Genomic DNA, 14,675 nt, shown 5'->3' on the forward strand with positions numbered 1-14,675 from the left:
TAAATATTTTTAAGATATTCTGGTATCTGAAAATTGTAATTATTTTCGCTAAAGAATATTATATAAATGATTTATTGTTGAAAACGATTCAATTATTCCTTAAAATTGTTACAATTTTCAGGATTACTTAAAAGTGCCCCGAGAATAATGTGTAAGAAATGTTATTTTATAAACATTACTAAAATATTTCATTACTATAACATATGCTTTAAATAAACAAATAATTTTGTACGATATAACGTACGGCAACACGAAACGCGTGTTACGTCACTGTGCGCGTCGCACCACCGCGCAGTTATTGGCATTTCCCAAAATTTCACCGACCAGTCAGATTCAACAATCCGAACACACCTCTGCGGCGAACCAATCAGAACGCCGGTATCTATTGTTGCAGTATAGTAGTTGGGGCAACGTGTGGCAATTGAAATTTAATTTGCCGTTAATATTTACAACGAAATGAAAAATGAATCGTCGCGAAAAATTTGTACGCATTTTAAAGTAGTTTTTGAACACGCATTTCGTGTAAATTTAGTATTTTAAAGAGAATTGTCGCGAGGTAAGCGTTTGACTAGTACGTCGCTGGGTGTCTACGAGTACCCCACCTTACGATTCGGCCTAAGCTTTGACGAGATACCTCTATTGGTATTGGGGTCTCCGACTCGATCGTGGCAGGTTGGATTTACCCCGTTTGTCACTGAGAAAATAGCTTTACTCAAATCTACGTTTTACAGTGGTACATTCACGTATTTTAATTCGTTTGTTTCTCAGTGAACATTGATTGGTAATAGCATTAGACAGGTTGCGATACATTTGATAAGTGCAGCGTCTCGTTGCTGACATTTTTTACATTAGACACGCGACGGTAAGGTATGGCGTTTTTGAGAACGGTGCCGCGTTGCAGTGCCGGTAAAAAGCTAAGGAAGTGTGTGCCACTTCCCATCGGGTTTCTCGAGAACGTAACGAAGCCATCGGTGCAGTTGGTGCAGGTGCACGAACGTGAATACACTGGCGCTGCTGCTAACGTGAAGCCGGTTCCTCGACAGATCGACCCCTTGGATTTGAAGTTTAACGATCCAGTAGCCTCTTTCAAAAGCAAAACTACCAAAGAGCTTCTGCGTGCTTACGTTGTGTATCAACTATGTTCGATCGGGTATATCGCCGAGCACAATATGACGGTAAGCTCCTACTTCATCTGTGCATGTATGTGTCCCATACGATGACGTTACATGTATACGTGAATTATACGTTCTATCCTTGTCATAAATTAGTTACAAGAATTTTTCTGACCCTCGTAATACATTTTCAAAAATGTACAAGTAAGCTCCTATGAGTTCCATGTATCTATGTGTCCTATACGCAATATGGTTATCGTGAATGAATTAATTAGAAGAATTATTATTCGTAGAATTTTTTCCTCGTCTTATATTTTAAAGAAATATGTAAGCAAGCTCTATACTTTATAGGTAACCTCTGACGAGTTCACCTACGCACGTATGTGTCCTATAACGATTACTTGTACGTAATTTATATGTAGTATGCTCGTCATAAATGAATTAGTCGGAAGAATTATTATCAGCAGAATTCTTTTATTTCTCTTAACGCATTTGAAAAATGACGAGACGTTCAAGTATGTTCTCTGGAATTTTACCGTATCCGTGTCCATACGTTTCCGTGCCGGCTGCTACGGCATTCGAGCGCTACGCTAAAAATTTCATTTTCCCCATTAAAATTCAAGTCAACCAATCGTACAGAATTCGTTAACATAATCAGCGAGTGGTATCGTTTTGACAGATTTTTATCGTTGTTTAGTTTCAACTCTGTCAAATTCTCGATTCTGGTTATTTCTCGCGATTTAGTAGTCGGTCTAGAATATCGATTTGTCAAAGATAGTCCTAGGAATTAATTCGTGTCGTATATCTGTTTCGACTGGCGCATGATAAATAAATCTAGGTATCCCGTCCAAGGAAAATGAACGAAATCGTCCCTTATAAAAATTCCTCTTACAATTCCAATTCCATTATCGAAATTGCTTCGAAGTAAATAAGTGTGGTATGCAGATATGAATTACATGCGTATAGTTTCAACAGTTCCTGCAGCGGGCATTCTAGTAATTTTTCAATTTAAGTGTACCGCAATAGAGAATATAGTACAATGGAAATGTAGGTTTGTTAGGATTAGATTGATAAGATTTGCGTTACTTTGTTCCAATGGAACGAAGCCGGCCGTAGTTTCTTGTTAATTACAGGATATACGATACGCATGTATATGTATAGACGACAGGAAAGAAAAAACCGTCTGGGATTGAAAGCATCGTTGACGGTATGTAATGAATGCGAAGCGCTTCGGTTGAAAATCCCGACGACAGAAAATGGTTCGTTAACCGGATTTCACGGGGACTGTAATTTTTTATTAATTGTAGGTAGGACAGTGACCTTTTATTAAGAGCGTCGTTATTCGCACGCGTTTTCTATGTACGACGACGTGGCATGGCGCGTTATTGATTTTAGTAATGCTTAATATGTACATTGAATCGACCTGGCAATTTTGCCACAAACTTGTACCACCGACCAATTACGTAACTTCCTAGGAACGATCTGTACGAGCACGTAATCGTTAAAATCCGCGTGGCTCGTACGCTTTCCTGTGTATCAATTTTTCATTTGTATTTTTCTTACTATTTTATACTTGCTCGACGAGATTACGCGTGGTAGCAGTTGATATACAATCGATTTTCGCGATCGACCATTCTTTTACATGAATTTCACGAATTCTATCCACACTTCGTGTTTCTAAATATTTATCGGCCTAATGTTAATTAATAATTATGTGTATAACTTTGCTATGTAACTTGAAATTGAACACGATTAATAACAAAATTCTCACTTTCATTCAATTAATATACGTCGTCAAATGATTTAATATACGTGGATTAATTTGGTTTCTCGCTTATTATCCTTTTCGTACTTTGTATTATAAATATATTTTGTATAATACAATGTACTTTGTCTAATAAATTAAGATTTTGATCGTTAGCAGTTTATATCGAATTGGTCTCGTCCATATTCATGACACGTTGATCCTCGCCTTTGATACGTGTACATATGTTATATCATAGATTTCAATTTACATCGAGTATGCGATCTCGCGTCGACACTTGCTCGATCACAGTTTATGCAAAATGAAGTGTTTCCAAAGGTTACCTGCAAAAATTGAGCCTAACTTTTTATTTTACTCTTCAAATATTATATTAATATATTTATATTAACAATATCAACTTTAATTTCCTTTCCTACGGTTCATTTAAATATTAACAAATACTTTTCAAACTTTACTTGACCTACAATCGAATTAAAGTTAGCAAATCAAACGAACTTTTGAACTACGTTCGAAACGTCCTATCCTAGGCCACCGTAACCATTTTCTAATGAACGATCGATAGGAAACGATCGAAACGATCATCGTCGTGTTCCATCGTTTAAAAATTCGTCGAATGCAGTCGACGAGCGTGGCGACTAAAGGCGAGAGACTGCGAAACGCGGTCGCACTCCAAAAATCAATAATAATCAATACGGCTGTGAGACGTTCTAGGTAGGAAGAGTGAATCACCGGATTCTATTTACGTGCTCGACAAAAAAGGTGGCTACAATTAGTCGGCGGGACGAAAATCTTCGTTAAATGTAACAATATCCACAATGATCGCGACAATTAGGTAAATGGACGCTTGGTAGCTAAACCTCGTATGGTAAACGAAACGTTCGGATTTGTAACTCTATTTTTACGCATATGTTTGCATCGTTGCGCAGAGTTACATTTATTAGATTCTCCCAAAAGTTTCTTTCGTTTTATTAGTAAGCAATACGTAGGTAATATTTTATGTTTTATGTTACGTTACTGAGTTTTCTACGATCTAGGATTTTGCTCAACTCTGGTTACAGTTGCTCGTAACGATATTTGTTACAGTACGGGCTTAGCAACCCCGAGGTACCAGAGCTAGAAAATACTTCTCGTTTTAATATTGCAAACAGTATTAAAACAATGGAGGAAACGTGTAAGACGATGATAAGAGGAATGGAAATAAGCTATCTAGTAATAAGTATAAGATATTTGTTAGGTTGGCCAAAAAGTTGGTTCGGTTTACTATCTTCATTTCGATTGTCTAGCGTTTAAAGTCACTTACAGGTGTAGTTCACCTTAGACTTTTGTGAAGCTGACAATGCAACGAAATAAAAATCTAGATCATTGATGACGTTGAAACATTGAAAGTAAAATTCATGTTATTCATACAAGTATACTAATGTAAATTTGTGTAATTACCTTTGTAAAGATTTTATTTTGCATAAAGATCCGCAATCTACTGATGATAAATTATACATGACGGAATGTGGATCTTAATCAATTTTTGTAATTTATCAGAAACCTCGTTCGAATAATCGATATACGTGATTAATGTATTACTCAGAGATCAATTACCAGAACACTTGAAACGGTTGACTGATACGGGACAAATCGATCAGATATAAAAGTGAAATACAGGGTGTCCCAAAAATGTTGGAGATCCTTGAAAGGGGTGGTTCGGGAGGTGATTTGAAACAACTTTTTCCTTTACAAAAATGTCGGATGGGGCTTCGTTAAGTAGATATTAATAAAAACAAACCGACCAATCAGAGCGCGCGGATACCGTTGGAGCGGCCGCGGTAGCGAACGAGAGCGGCTACCTAGCGTGTGTAGCCACGCCTACCGCGGCCGCTCCAACGGTATCCACGCGCTCTGATTGGTCAGTGTTTTCCGTTAATATCTCCTCAACGTAGCCTCGGGCAACAATTTCGCTAAGGAAAAAGTTGTTTCAAATCACCTCCTGAACCACCCTTTTCAAGGGCCTCCAACATTTTTGGGACATCCTGTATATCGATAATTATTTGGTATCTCAAACGGAATTCTTTAATCCGGGAAAATCCAGAATGTTAACCTGACGTAACACTTTCTGGTAGATTTATTACATCTCGAGAAATATCCAATGTAAAATTTACTATACATTACATTGTTTCAATTTTAATTTAAAAACACGATTTCGATGTTCCATTTGTTTTAACGAATTGTGATTGTTTTCGTACACGCTACCCCCTTGCTAAATTTCTAGTTACGTCACTGTTCTGGTCATCTTATACTCCTGCACTCAATAGCATCTCTTACCTCGTTTTAGCCTAAATCTCGCTATTCTACTCTACCTGCTCTCTCCCATCCTTCAAATACTGTGACACCTTTCTCTCTTCATCACCTTACACCACTTATTGAACCTAGCCTGGCCTTGTTCCACCTCACCTTTTCCTCTTTCAGCTGCTCTCTATCTATTCTACCTATTTCTTCTTATTTTACCCTCGCCATCCCTTCAGCTACAGTAAAATCAATTTCGTCCATTTCGCTAACATTACAAAGAGACGTTTACCTACGTATAAAAATAAAAGGATCGCTCTATTTTTAAACCATTTTTCTTTCTTTTCTTCAGGAATTTTTTTCCTCGCAAATAATAAAAGCTAGCCCTCTGTGCTATTTGACGAAATATGCTTGATCTCGACCGAGGAAGCGATAAATAATTTTTATAGACAAGTTGAATTATAAGTTCGCAAGTATTTCGCTAATGCAAAATGGAGGTCACCGTTGACCGACATAACAGTTTTCGTGCTAATCTAAATTTTGTTCCCAATTGTCTCCGGGGTAAGGGAGAAAAAATGGCAACTGGCCAACTGTAGAACAATGGGTAGATCGATAAGAACGTTTACTACTTTAATATCTTGCTCCAAGAGCGACGACTTTTAAGTTTTACGTAATTAAATCATTCATCGTTCGAGAACGTATGATCTCAGTAAACGAACAAGACACTTGAGAAAATATTCGAAGACAGTCGCGCAACCTAACATTCCAAAAGGTCGCATGATTACCCATCAGTGACCTAAACGAAGTCCCAAAGGAGACACGTGCTTCCGTAGCAGATAAGAAACTTGTCGTTTCATAGCTCTTGATAGTGCCAAATTACATGTGTCTTTGATAACACGTGGAGCAATATGGACTGATAGGCCTCTTCACTTGTAATCTGCAGATATCTCTCATTTTCAATCGTCTTAAGTATAGCTCTGCGAAAACTGTTCGATGAGGAAATGGTTAAGCTTCGAAGGTTTAGACAAGAATCTTTAATTTTCCATGTTCAACAAATCCCATATACTTAAGGCCAATGTAAATATTTATTCATTTTCAGGGACTACCATTCTTATCTTTTATTAAGTATACATTAGGTTGTCCCGAAAGTTTCTTTCGTTTTATTAATAATTAATATATACACAATATTTTTATGTTTCATGTTACATTACTGAATTGTGTACGATTCGTTTCGCTTCGTTACTGTTACAGCATCAATGTCTAAGAAATTAGATTATCTATTTATATAAACACTGCCACAGGAAATAATTGAATGCGACTCACGAAAGAATCTTTTAGGACAACCTAGTAATTACATATAAAATTTTATTATTGTCTTGTACCAATTATCGTAGTATAATTGGTTTCGATGAAAAATTGTTTCGAGACACTGATACGCAGTGTATATTGTCTCCACGCGAGATCAAAAGTCGTAAGACGTACGTCGTTAGGTAAAAAGCGCGAAAGAGAGATAGGAACGGTGAGACTTTATATGCACCGTTGTACATATTCCTACGTTCGTTACACCTAACCCAGACACGGTGTAACCCTGAATGGCTGACTCAAAGTGGACTGTAGACCGTTACCTCGGGGCGCTCGAGAGTCAGTCAGACAGTTGCCAGACGATATTGCACTCTTTCGAAATCTTTCCATAAACATCGCGACTACCGGCTGCGTCGTTCGTACATGTAAGCCTATCGCAATCGTTGTCCCTTTAAAATAGTGCTAGGGGTTAAGGAACTGAAAAAGTTAATTTCGAAGGTGAGGCGGCAATGACAATAAATTTGGATAGGTTTTCTGAATTTGGACAGATTGAAAAATGAAATACAACGACAAATGTTAAATTATCTAATTTTCAACAGTCTCGAAACAAAATTTTAACTTCCTCGAAATTTTCGCGAATTTTAATTTGGCTAATTTGCCAGCAATTAATGCAATTTTTAATGTCTCGTAACGAAACGATTATTTCTCGGGATTTTCCTTGTTTCCTCGCATACAGTTCAAAATAATATCTAATCAAGCCTCACGATTAATAATTAAACAATTACACATGAAAATTCAAAGTGCATAGGTCGAGTCGTCTGGTTTGGTGTTTCGGTTTATTAAAAAAAAGTATCCGTGAAGTCCAAAGGGTTAACCATTAGTCATGCCCGCCGATACTGACCGATATCTCATTAGCAATTAATTGCAATCGTATTTAAACCACTGCAATTAATGAACATACACAAATTTTTTTGTAAGACCTCGTCTTATCGCCGAACATGTAGCCGAATAAGTTACACGTACACGATTTACGATCAATTGTCGCTCGTAAAAGATAACGCGAGTCGATACATCAAATTAATCATTCTTCGTTATTAATAGGCAATATGCATGACAATATCAGCGCCAGACAGAAGTAATCTCGGCTGATTATGAATTCTGGATAAATTAACGGAGACGATTGCGTCACGATGCCTCGCAAAGGTGTTGAGTAGGTATTACTTGGCAGAATTAGGCGAAAATCAGATATTATCAGAATGAAAGGCGAACACGAGCTGGTTCGATGACTATGTGTAGATTGTAAACAAAGGAATATCAAAACAGAATTATTGGGAGAAAACTTGACGATTGACTCAATTAGAATGATTGAAGATGGAAAACACAGATTTTGAATTTCTTGAAACGTAGAAAGAGAATGGTAGCTTTTTATGTGAATTTTAATTCTGTAAATACATTTATAATACTGCTGATTTAATAACAGTATTATAAATGTATTTACAACAGAATAGACAAAGAATGATAATACGAATAATTCTCTTATTATACATATGTATATTAAAGAAATCAAATTGCTTGACTTAAATTGGATTATTTGTCGACAATATAAAATGTCTACCTTAAAGCTACCTCAAAAAGCTAACATTTATTTCTAACAATAGCTTATCAAAAATGCATAGTTCTGCATGAATATTCAAATGAAGCGTGTCTATTAAATCACAATTAAACGTTAATGGAAGTACATTTTGCTTAAATATTCGCAAAGTAACGTTCCGATCATGCTATGTCGCTCAGCGGAACGGATTGCCTCGATTCATTAACGTTGCATAAAAAATTGGCCAAATAAGATTAACGCCTGACGAGAGAAGCGATCGTAAATTGCTGAAGTCAGCATAGTACATTGAGGCACACGAGATTAAACGTGTTAAGTGCTCGTCAAGTTTTAAGTGTAACAGACGTTAATCGTTGAACTGCTGAACCTCCTGTGAACGATTTCCAATCCCATTGACTTTCGTCGATATTCAAATCTATACAGGGTGACCCAAAAATGTTGTAACACCTTGAAAGAGGTGATTCGGGAGGTGATTTGAAACAACTTTCTCCTTAGCGAAATTGTTGTCCAAGGCTTCGTTGAGGAGATATTAACGGAAAACAGTGACCAATCAGAGCGCGCGGATACCGTTGGAGCGCTCGCGGTAGCGTATGAGCGCGGCCGCCTAGCGCGTAGCCTATCCTCAACCGGCATCCTCGCGCTCTGATTGGTCAGTGTTTTTCGTTAATATCTCCTCAACGAAGCCTCGGACAACATTTTCGCTAAGGAGAAAGTTGTTTCAAATCACCTCCCGAACCACCTCTTTCAATGTGTTGCAACATTTTTGGGACACCCTGTATACATAGACACCCGAGTAATAGAATACAAATTTAACCAATTTAAGGTTTAACCATTAAGGCATCTTTCAAAGAATAATTCGTAAAATTAATAGACATTCAAATATCAAGATTGGTCAATTTAAATCGAAATAGGCTTATACGATACATATTTAATCAAAAAGGATCGGATTTTGTTAAAATTCACGGGACATCTAAAAAATTCGTGTTCGTATACTTTTGTTACGCAGTGTGTCACAAATGTTGGTTTACACCATTGCTAATTGTATTGAAAACAAATCCAGGCTCCTCGCAACAATGTACGCGATTGTCACAACCCTTCTTATTTTCGTCGCACAAGCGTGGAGTGAATGAGCTCTCCTAGTAAATGTTTATCAGCGTAACGTACACCCATGACTCCGATTGTCGCCTGTCGCGATTGGAGCCTGTAATCTAAACTCGGTTTTCGCTGAACGATTTGGACTGTCGGTGCAGTTCCGCGAATGCAGGTCAGAGAATTCAATGCTGTGAATCGATACAGCCGACGCACTCGATTGTCCAGGCGTCGGCGTCGGGGCGTGCTACTCCAGTTTTGCAGATACAAAAACACGTCGGATTTGTCGTGGAATTCTTTCGATATCTCCCGATCAATTTCGTTGGGAATCTTTTTGTAGTATTCATTACAAGCTGTTTGATTTGAAACACGTTTGCCTCGGAAATTTACTTACGGGGTTGTTTTAGTCTAGATCGTCAATTTTTAGTTCTTTCCGAGGACTTTTGTTTTTCAATCTATAAGAAATTTATACAAAAGCCTTTGCACACATATTCAATCATATTTCAATCATATTTCGCAATCTTTTACAGGTAAAAGTGCAAAGAAACTTAAAATGCAGTATCCAAATGAACTGGAGATAACTTCGTCAATTTTCTGAATTCCACAAAACCCTTTGGCAGATATATTTTTAAAAGTTAACTTGTTGAAGAAAATACAAAAAGAAAATCGATATTTTGAAAGTTCTAGACTAGAATACCCCGTTGATATACGAGGTCTATGACACACCATCAATTCCATTGTTTTATTTATTAGTTCCACTATATTTGCTTACTTTGTCTCCAGTCCGTAATCTCTAACAAAACGGACGAGTAATCGCTCAGGTATACGTTTCGTTAATCTACGAAAACGAAAATTAAAATCTTGAACCCTAATCGTGATGTTGTAGCGATAAGCCGTTCCATCAATAAAATATACTCGGAAATCCGTTCATTGATTTCACAATCGATCGTAGCAGAACGGAATCTGATTTTCAATCAGCCTCTTCGACGTATTCTGCGCAATAAGCGTAATCAGTGTCTTTTTATCAGACGCGTGTAAAGTTTGGTCTCGAGTTCGAAAATTCTGATGTCGCGCAGAAATCGATCGAAAACGTAATGTATTCTTAGATTCGAACGGTACACTTGTGTACACAGTGGTAAGCAATCGTTATCACGCGAAGTATGTAATTCCTCTTTCTATCGAATATTATTTTCACGATAACGATCAAGTGCCGTCATTGACATGTTATTTGTCTCGCTCGTGGAGTTCAGGGACGTGTAAATTTTTCATTTCTTCGTATATTGTTTTAAGCATTGTACATTCATATTGAAGCTAGTCAAAGTTACCGACCATCAATTTATCTATAAAGTAACGTGTCATTTGAAATAATATTGAAACAATATTTCAAATAACGTTATTTTAACCCGGGTCTAACTAGCAGTTGGTGCGAAGTTACACTCGTTAAAAAAAAAAAAAGCTGTTAATTCGTCATTTACGTACGCACGCGTATTCCAAATAATCTAAACAAACTCAACAGTACGTTTAAAGACTGAACAGTTAGGAAGATTTTTGCAACGTGTTCTCTTAAATCAAGGATTTTTATGTAACATTTCTATTGTGCGAATCGCGACGAGATGCGGAAATAGACGGCAACATAGTTGCGAAACACCTTACTTGTCAAGTTGATATTTGTAATGGTCATTATCGAACGATTCGTGGAAGACGTTAGATGATCCAACAATGGCATTGGAGGAGTTAACTTAGGCTTTTCCATTACTGATATCGTTACAATTTGACCGAGGATTAAAATTCTTTTTTATCGTTTTGTACGATGGGAGATTAGTTGTACAGCACTTCTAATTTCTGCAAATGATTTGCCGTATCATTATTGAGAAGATCACAATTTACCTACGAGTGCTCAGCTTTCTTTAAGCAGCATTTTTCTTGGCGAATCGGAACGATATTCTTCGGAGTTATTGTCATATAGATAAACAATGAATTAAAATTGTACTCAAATCTAACGCTTATAAAGCTTCGAAAATGGTTTAGAAATTGAACAAATTAAATGTGGAATTTATGTGGTATTTTCCAAAGTCTATTGTAATCGTTTCAGATAAACAGCTTTAGGCTCGATACACGTTCTTAAATTAAGATTAACGATTAATTGTGTTTAAGTCTAACCCTTATTAAGCTTCGAAGAGGGTTTAGAAACTGGACAAATTAAATGTTTAGTGTTCATTGTTATCGCCTCAGATAAATACATACCTGCTCGATAAACGTTCCGAAATTAAGATTAACAATTAATTAAAATTGTTAAGATTACTTCGAGATTGAAAGCAATAAATGTTTGCTTCAGATCTTAAACAAAGTATTTTCTTTATTACAAAGGAAACTAAAATTGTTGGTTTTTATAGCGTTCCTTTATACATTAAAGGAAGTATGTCTTTTTATTTGAAAACAAACGTTGTTTTAGAGTGTACGTTGGTTGCCAGTCACGAAATGCTTTTGAAACTCAATTGTTCGTGTTTATAGTGCTGCACAGCTTTCCTCTCTCATTTTTCTTGGCTTCTGTGCTACCACATTAGGTATCGACCCTGCCTCCACTATACACGTTCAGTAAAAGTACTCCGTTTCGATAAAATATTCACAGACTTTCGCGCGTTAATAGTGTCGAGGAACAAGTGTGCGTTTCGACATTGCAAAAATGATATAAATACTGGAAAAATAGTAGTAAAAATGATAGATGTAACGTAGTTAGATGATCAACTTATAATAAAATGTCGGAAAAAATTCAATGTAACCCTAGGGATTTCTGAGAACCACTAGGTATACTTACTTACATACTGTATACAAGGGAGCCAGATTATGCCATAAGATGGCTATGTTTAGATTCGATGAATAAATCGTGGTGATGGATTACGGCTATGATTCTCAATAGTGCATATTGTTCAGTATCACATTGTACCTAGAATAATCGATAAGCACCACAAAGATTGGTGGAAACTTGCTTTTGGATGCTGTAGCCTGACCTAAGGGAGATCAACGGTACCCCTAAACCAAAATTCTAAATATCAAAATTCAAATTCAGATTCTCACTTGCCATAGTAACTTGTGTTTCCTATAATAAGGGTTAGCTATATATATATATATATATATATGTTTGCTTTGTAATAAAAATAATACTTTCTTTAAGATCTAAAACAAACACATGTACAAATATATAATTAAAATATAATCAAAACTAGAAATATTTGAAGCATGCGAATAAAATTTCTAAATAAGGAAGAATCTAACAAACTTCACTGGAAATTAGGGCATTTTTAAATCACTTCTTTGCGTTCGTCTTGATGTTAGAATATTTTCTTTGCCAACTCATTGGCCACTGTTTACCTATTGTGAATTTATCAGCGAGCATATAGAACATTGGCAAACTGTAATAATCATCGTAATACTCTGTTATCACGGCTACATAAACGGTAGACGTCGCGTCGTATCCAACCGACCGTTCTTGTAAATATTGCTCATTGGTATGAACATTGCGCTCAGGTGGCAATTTGAGTAATATTAGTCGAGCGACTTTCACTTCAAAAGGTCTTCGTTTTCTTCTTCAAGAGAAATATTTTTCGCAAGAAAAGTATCGCGCCCCCCGTCATTTTTCGCATTCTTCTTCGATAGCGATTTCCTCGTTGCCAGGATGCTTCCCGGACACTACCGTACAAGGACAATTGGGTCGCTCTGCGATTTTAACTGGCTTCATTCCAGATTCGGAAAGTGCCATGATTGCTCCTCGACTTGTCAGTCGTCTTCGCTACAACGAAATCGATATGGAAACACGACCATATGAAACGAAAAGGAACAAGAGGGGGGACAAGACGAAAGTCAATCGCAAGATGTTCGGTTTTTTTTTTTTTTTTTTTTAAAATAAGGCAAAAATTGAAAAGATGTAATGTACTATGTATACACTACTAGGTGGTCTAAAAATTTGCACGGTACTCGTAGTATAGCCCATTGATATTGTTGAAACGATAGATAAGATTCTGCGTTTGGCCCACTTGAAAGGAATAAATATTTCTTATTTCTCGAGTCTAATCTAATTTGATAATATTGACTAGAAAATGTTTTAGACGACCAACGTTTATTCTAATATTTATTTAATGTGTCAGCGCCGCGATACATCTTATTTACTTAAAAAAAAAAAAAAAAAAAAAGTAAACTTCGCGTAGAATCCGACTCGTTCCTTGAGTGTTTATGATTTGATCGACTTATTATTTATTCAAGCATTGTTGACACTGCGCGAGGAGAGATAGTGCAAGTGATTGTGCACACAAACGCGTGCTTGTTAAATAGCAGACGGGCCTCGAATAATCGTAGAGTATTTATTTAATATAAATGACTACAATCTTGTGGTATAGTTACCACAAATTAGTTATGGTACTACTGGAAAGTAATTTAAATAATTATAATAGAAAATAATAGAAAAAAAAGCACCTCACTAATCGAGTCAAATTAGCAGAACGACGACGAGCACAATTAGTCTCGCAGCCTCGAAATAGAATAATTGATCTTTATGATGCAAACGCGAAAGGGTTGAACGTAATTGCGAATACGTTTCGCAATCGATTCGATGTGGGTAGGTTTCACAAAATAAATCACCCTAATCACAAGAGTCAAGTGCCAAAGGGGAATTGTTTCTCGATTCTCGCCGTTTCCAGTCATATTGTTATTACGTCGAAAGTCACTTTTTTTTAAGAACCACCCTAGCGCGCAACTGTACCTGAATAAGTGGCTGAAATAATTCTGCAAAGAATTCCAGATTTTATTTGCAAATCATTCCTGCAGTTAAGGCAGCGTAACGCGGATTTTTATTGCAAAAGCGACCAAGGTAAATCGGAAACATGTCGTGCACAACGTTATTTAGCATTAGAGTTGCGTAACCGGTATGCAAAAAATTCCAAAGGATGAAAAAAATTTAAACTTTGATCTTACGTTGTGGCCCCGTGATGTAACTGCGATAATGTTCGTAGTTTATTTAAAAAATATATATATATATATATTTATTTTAAAAAACGTTCGTTTCTCTGTTTCAGTTAATGAAAATCGCCAAACAGGTGTTAGGCGAGAAGCTTTTCACGAAGCTTATGAAGGCGACATTTTACGGTCACTTTGTCGCCGGCGAAGACGAGGTGCAGATCACTCCTGTCCTGGATAGGTTACGACAATTCGGTGTTAAGCCCATCCTTGATTACTCCGTCGAAGAGGATATCTCGCAAGAGGAAGCTGAACGTCGTGAAATACAGTACGTCATAAAAATAGCAATCCTATCGTTCTATTCTCATTCGTCAACCCTTTGACTCCGAAGGGTGTATATACGCCCTCGAGAAATGGGCTCAGAGAAATGTTTATACAGGGTGTCCCAAAAATGTTGGAAGTCTTTGAAAGGGGTGGTTCGGGAGGTGATTTGAAACAACTTTTTCCTTTGCAAAAATGTCGGATGGGGTTTCGTTAAGTAGATATTAATAAAAACAAACCGACCAATCAGAGCGCG

The 14,675-nt window shown here is 36.8% G+C and overlaps 1 protein-coding gene across 1 annotated transcript in view; it reads left to right on the plus strand.

Annotated features, from left to right (window-relative positions):
• The first annotated feature begins 628 nt into the window (after window positions 1–628).
• LOC128889467 (proline dehydrogenase 1, mitochondrial) overlaps window positions 629–14,675 on the plus strand; it is a 26,577-nt gene continuing 12,530 nt past the window's right edge. Inside the window, exons 1-2 of the mRNA XM_054147134.1 lie at window positions 629–1,175; window positions 14,218–14,426. Of these exons, the coding sequence (XP_054003109.1) occupies window positions 870–1,175; window positions 14,218–14,426 (515 nt within the window). The 5' untranslated portion in view covers window positions 629–869. The remainder of the gene's footprint in view (window positions 1,176–14,217; window positions 14,427–14,675) is intronic.

Source organism: Hylaeus anthracinus, unplaced genomic scaffold (assembly GCF_026225885.1).
Source record: "Hylaeus anthracinus isolate JK02 unplaced genomic scaffold, UHH_iyHylAnth1.0_haploid 0, whole genome shotgun sequence".
Classification (NCBI taxonomy): Eukaryota; Metazoa; Arthropoda; class Insecta; order Hymenoptera; family Colletidae; genus Hylaeus; species Hylaeus anthracinus.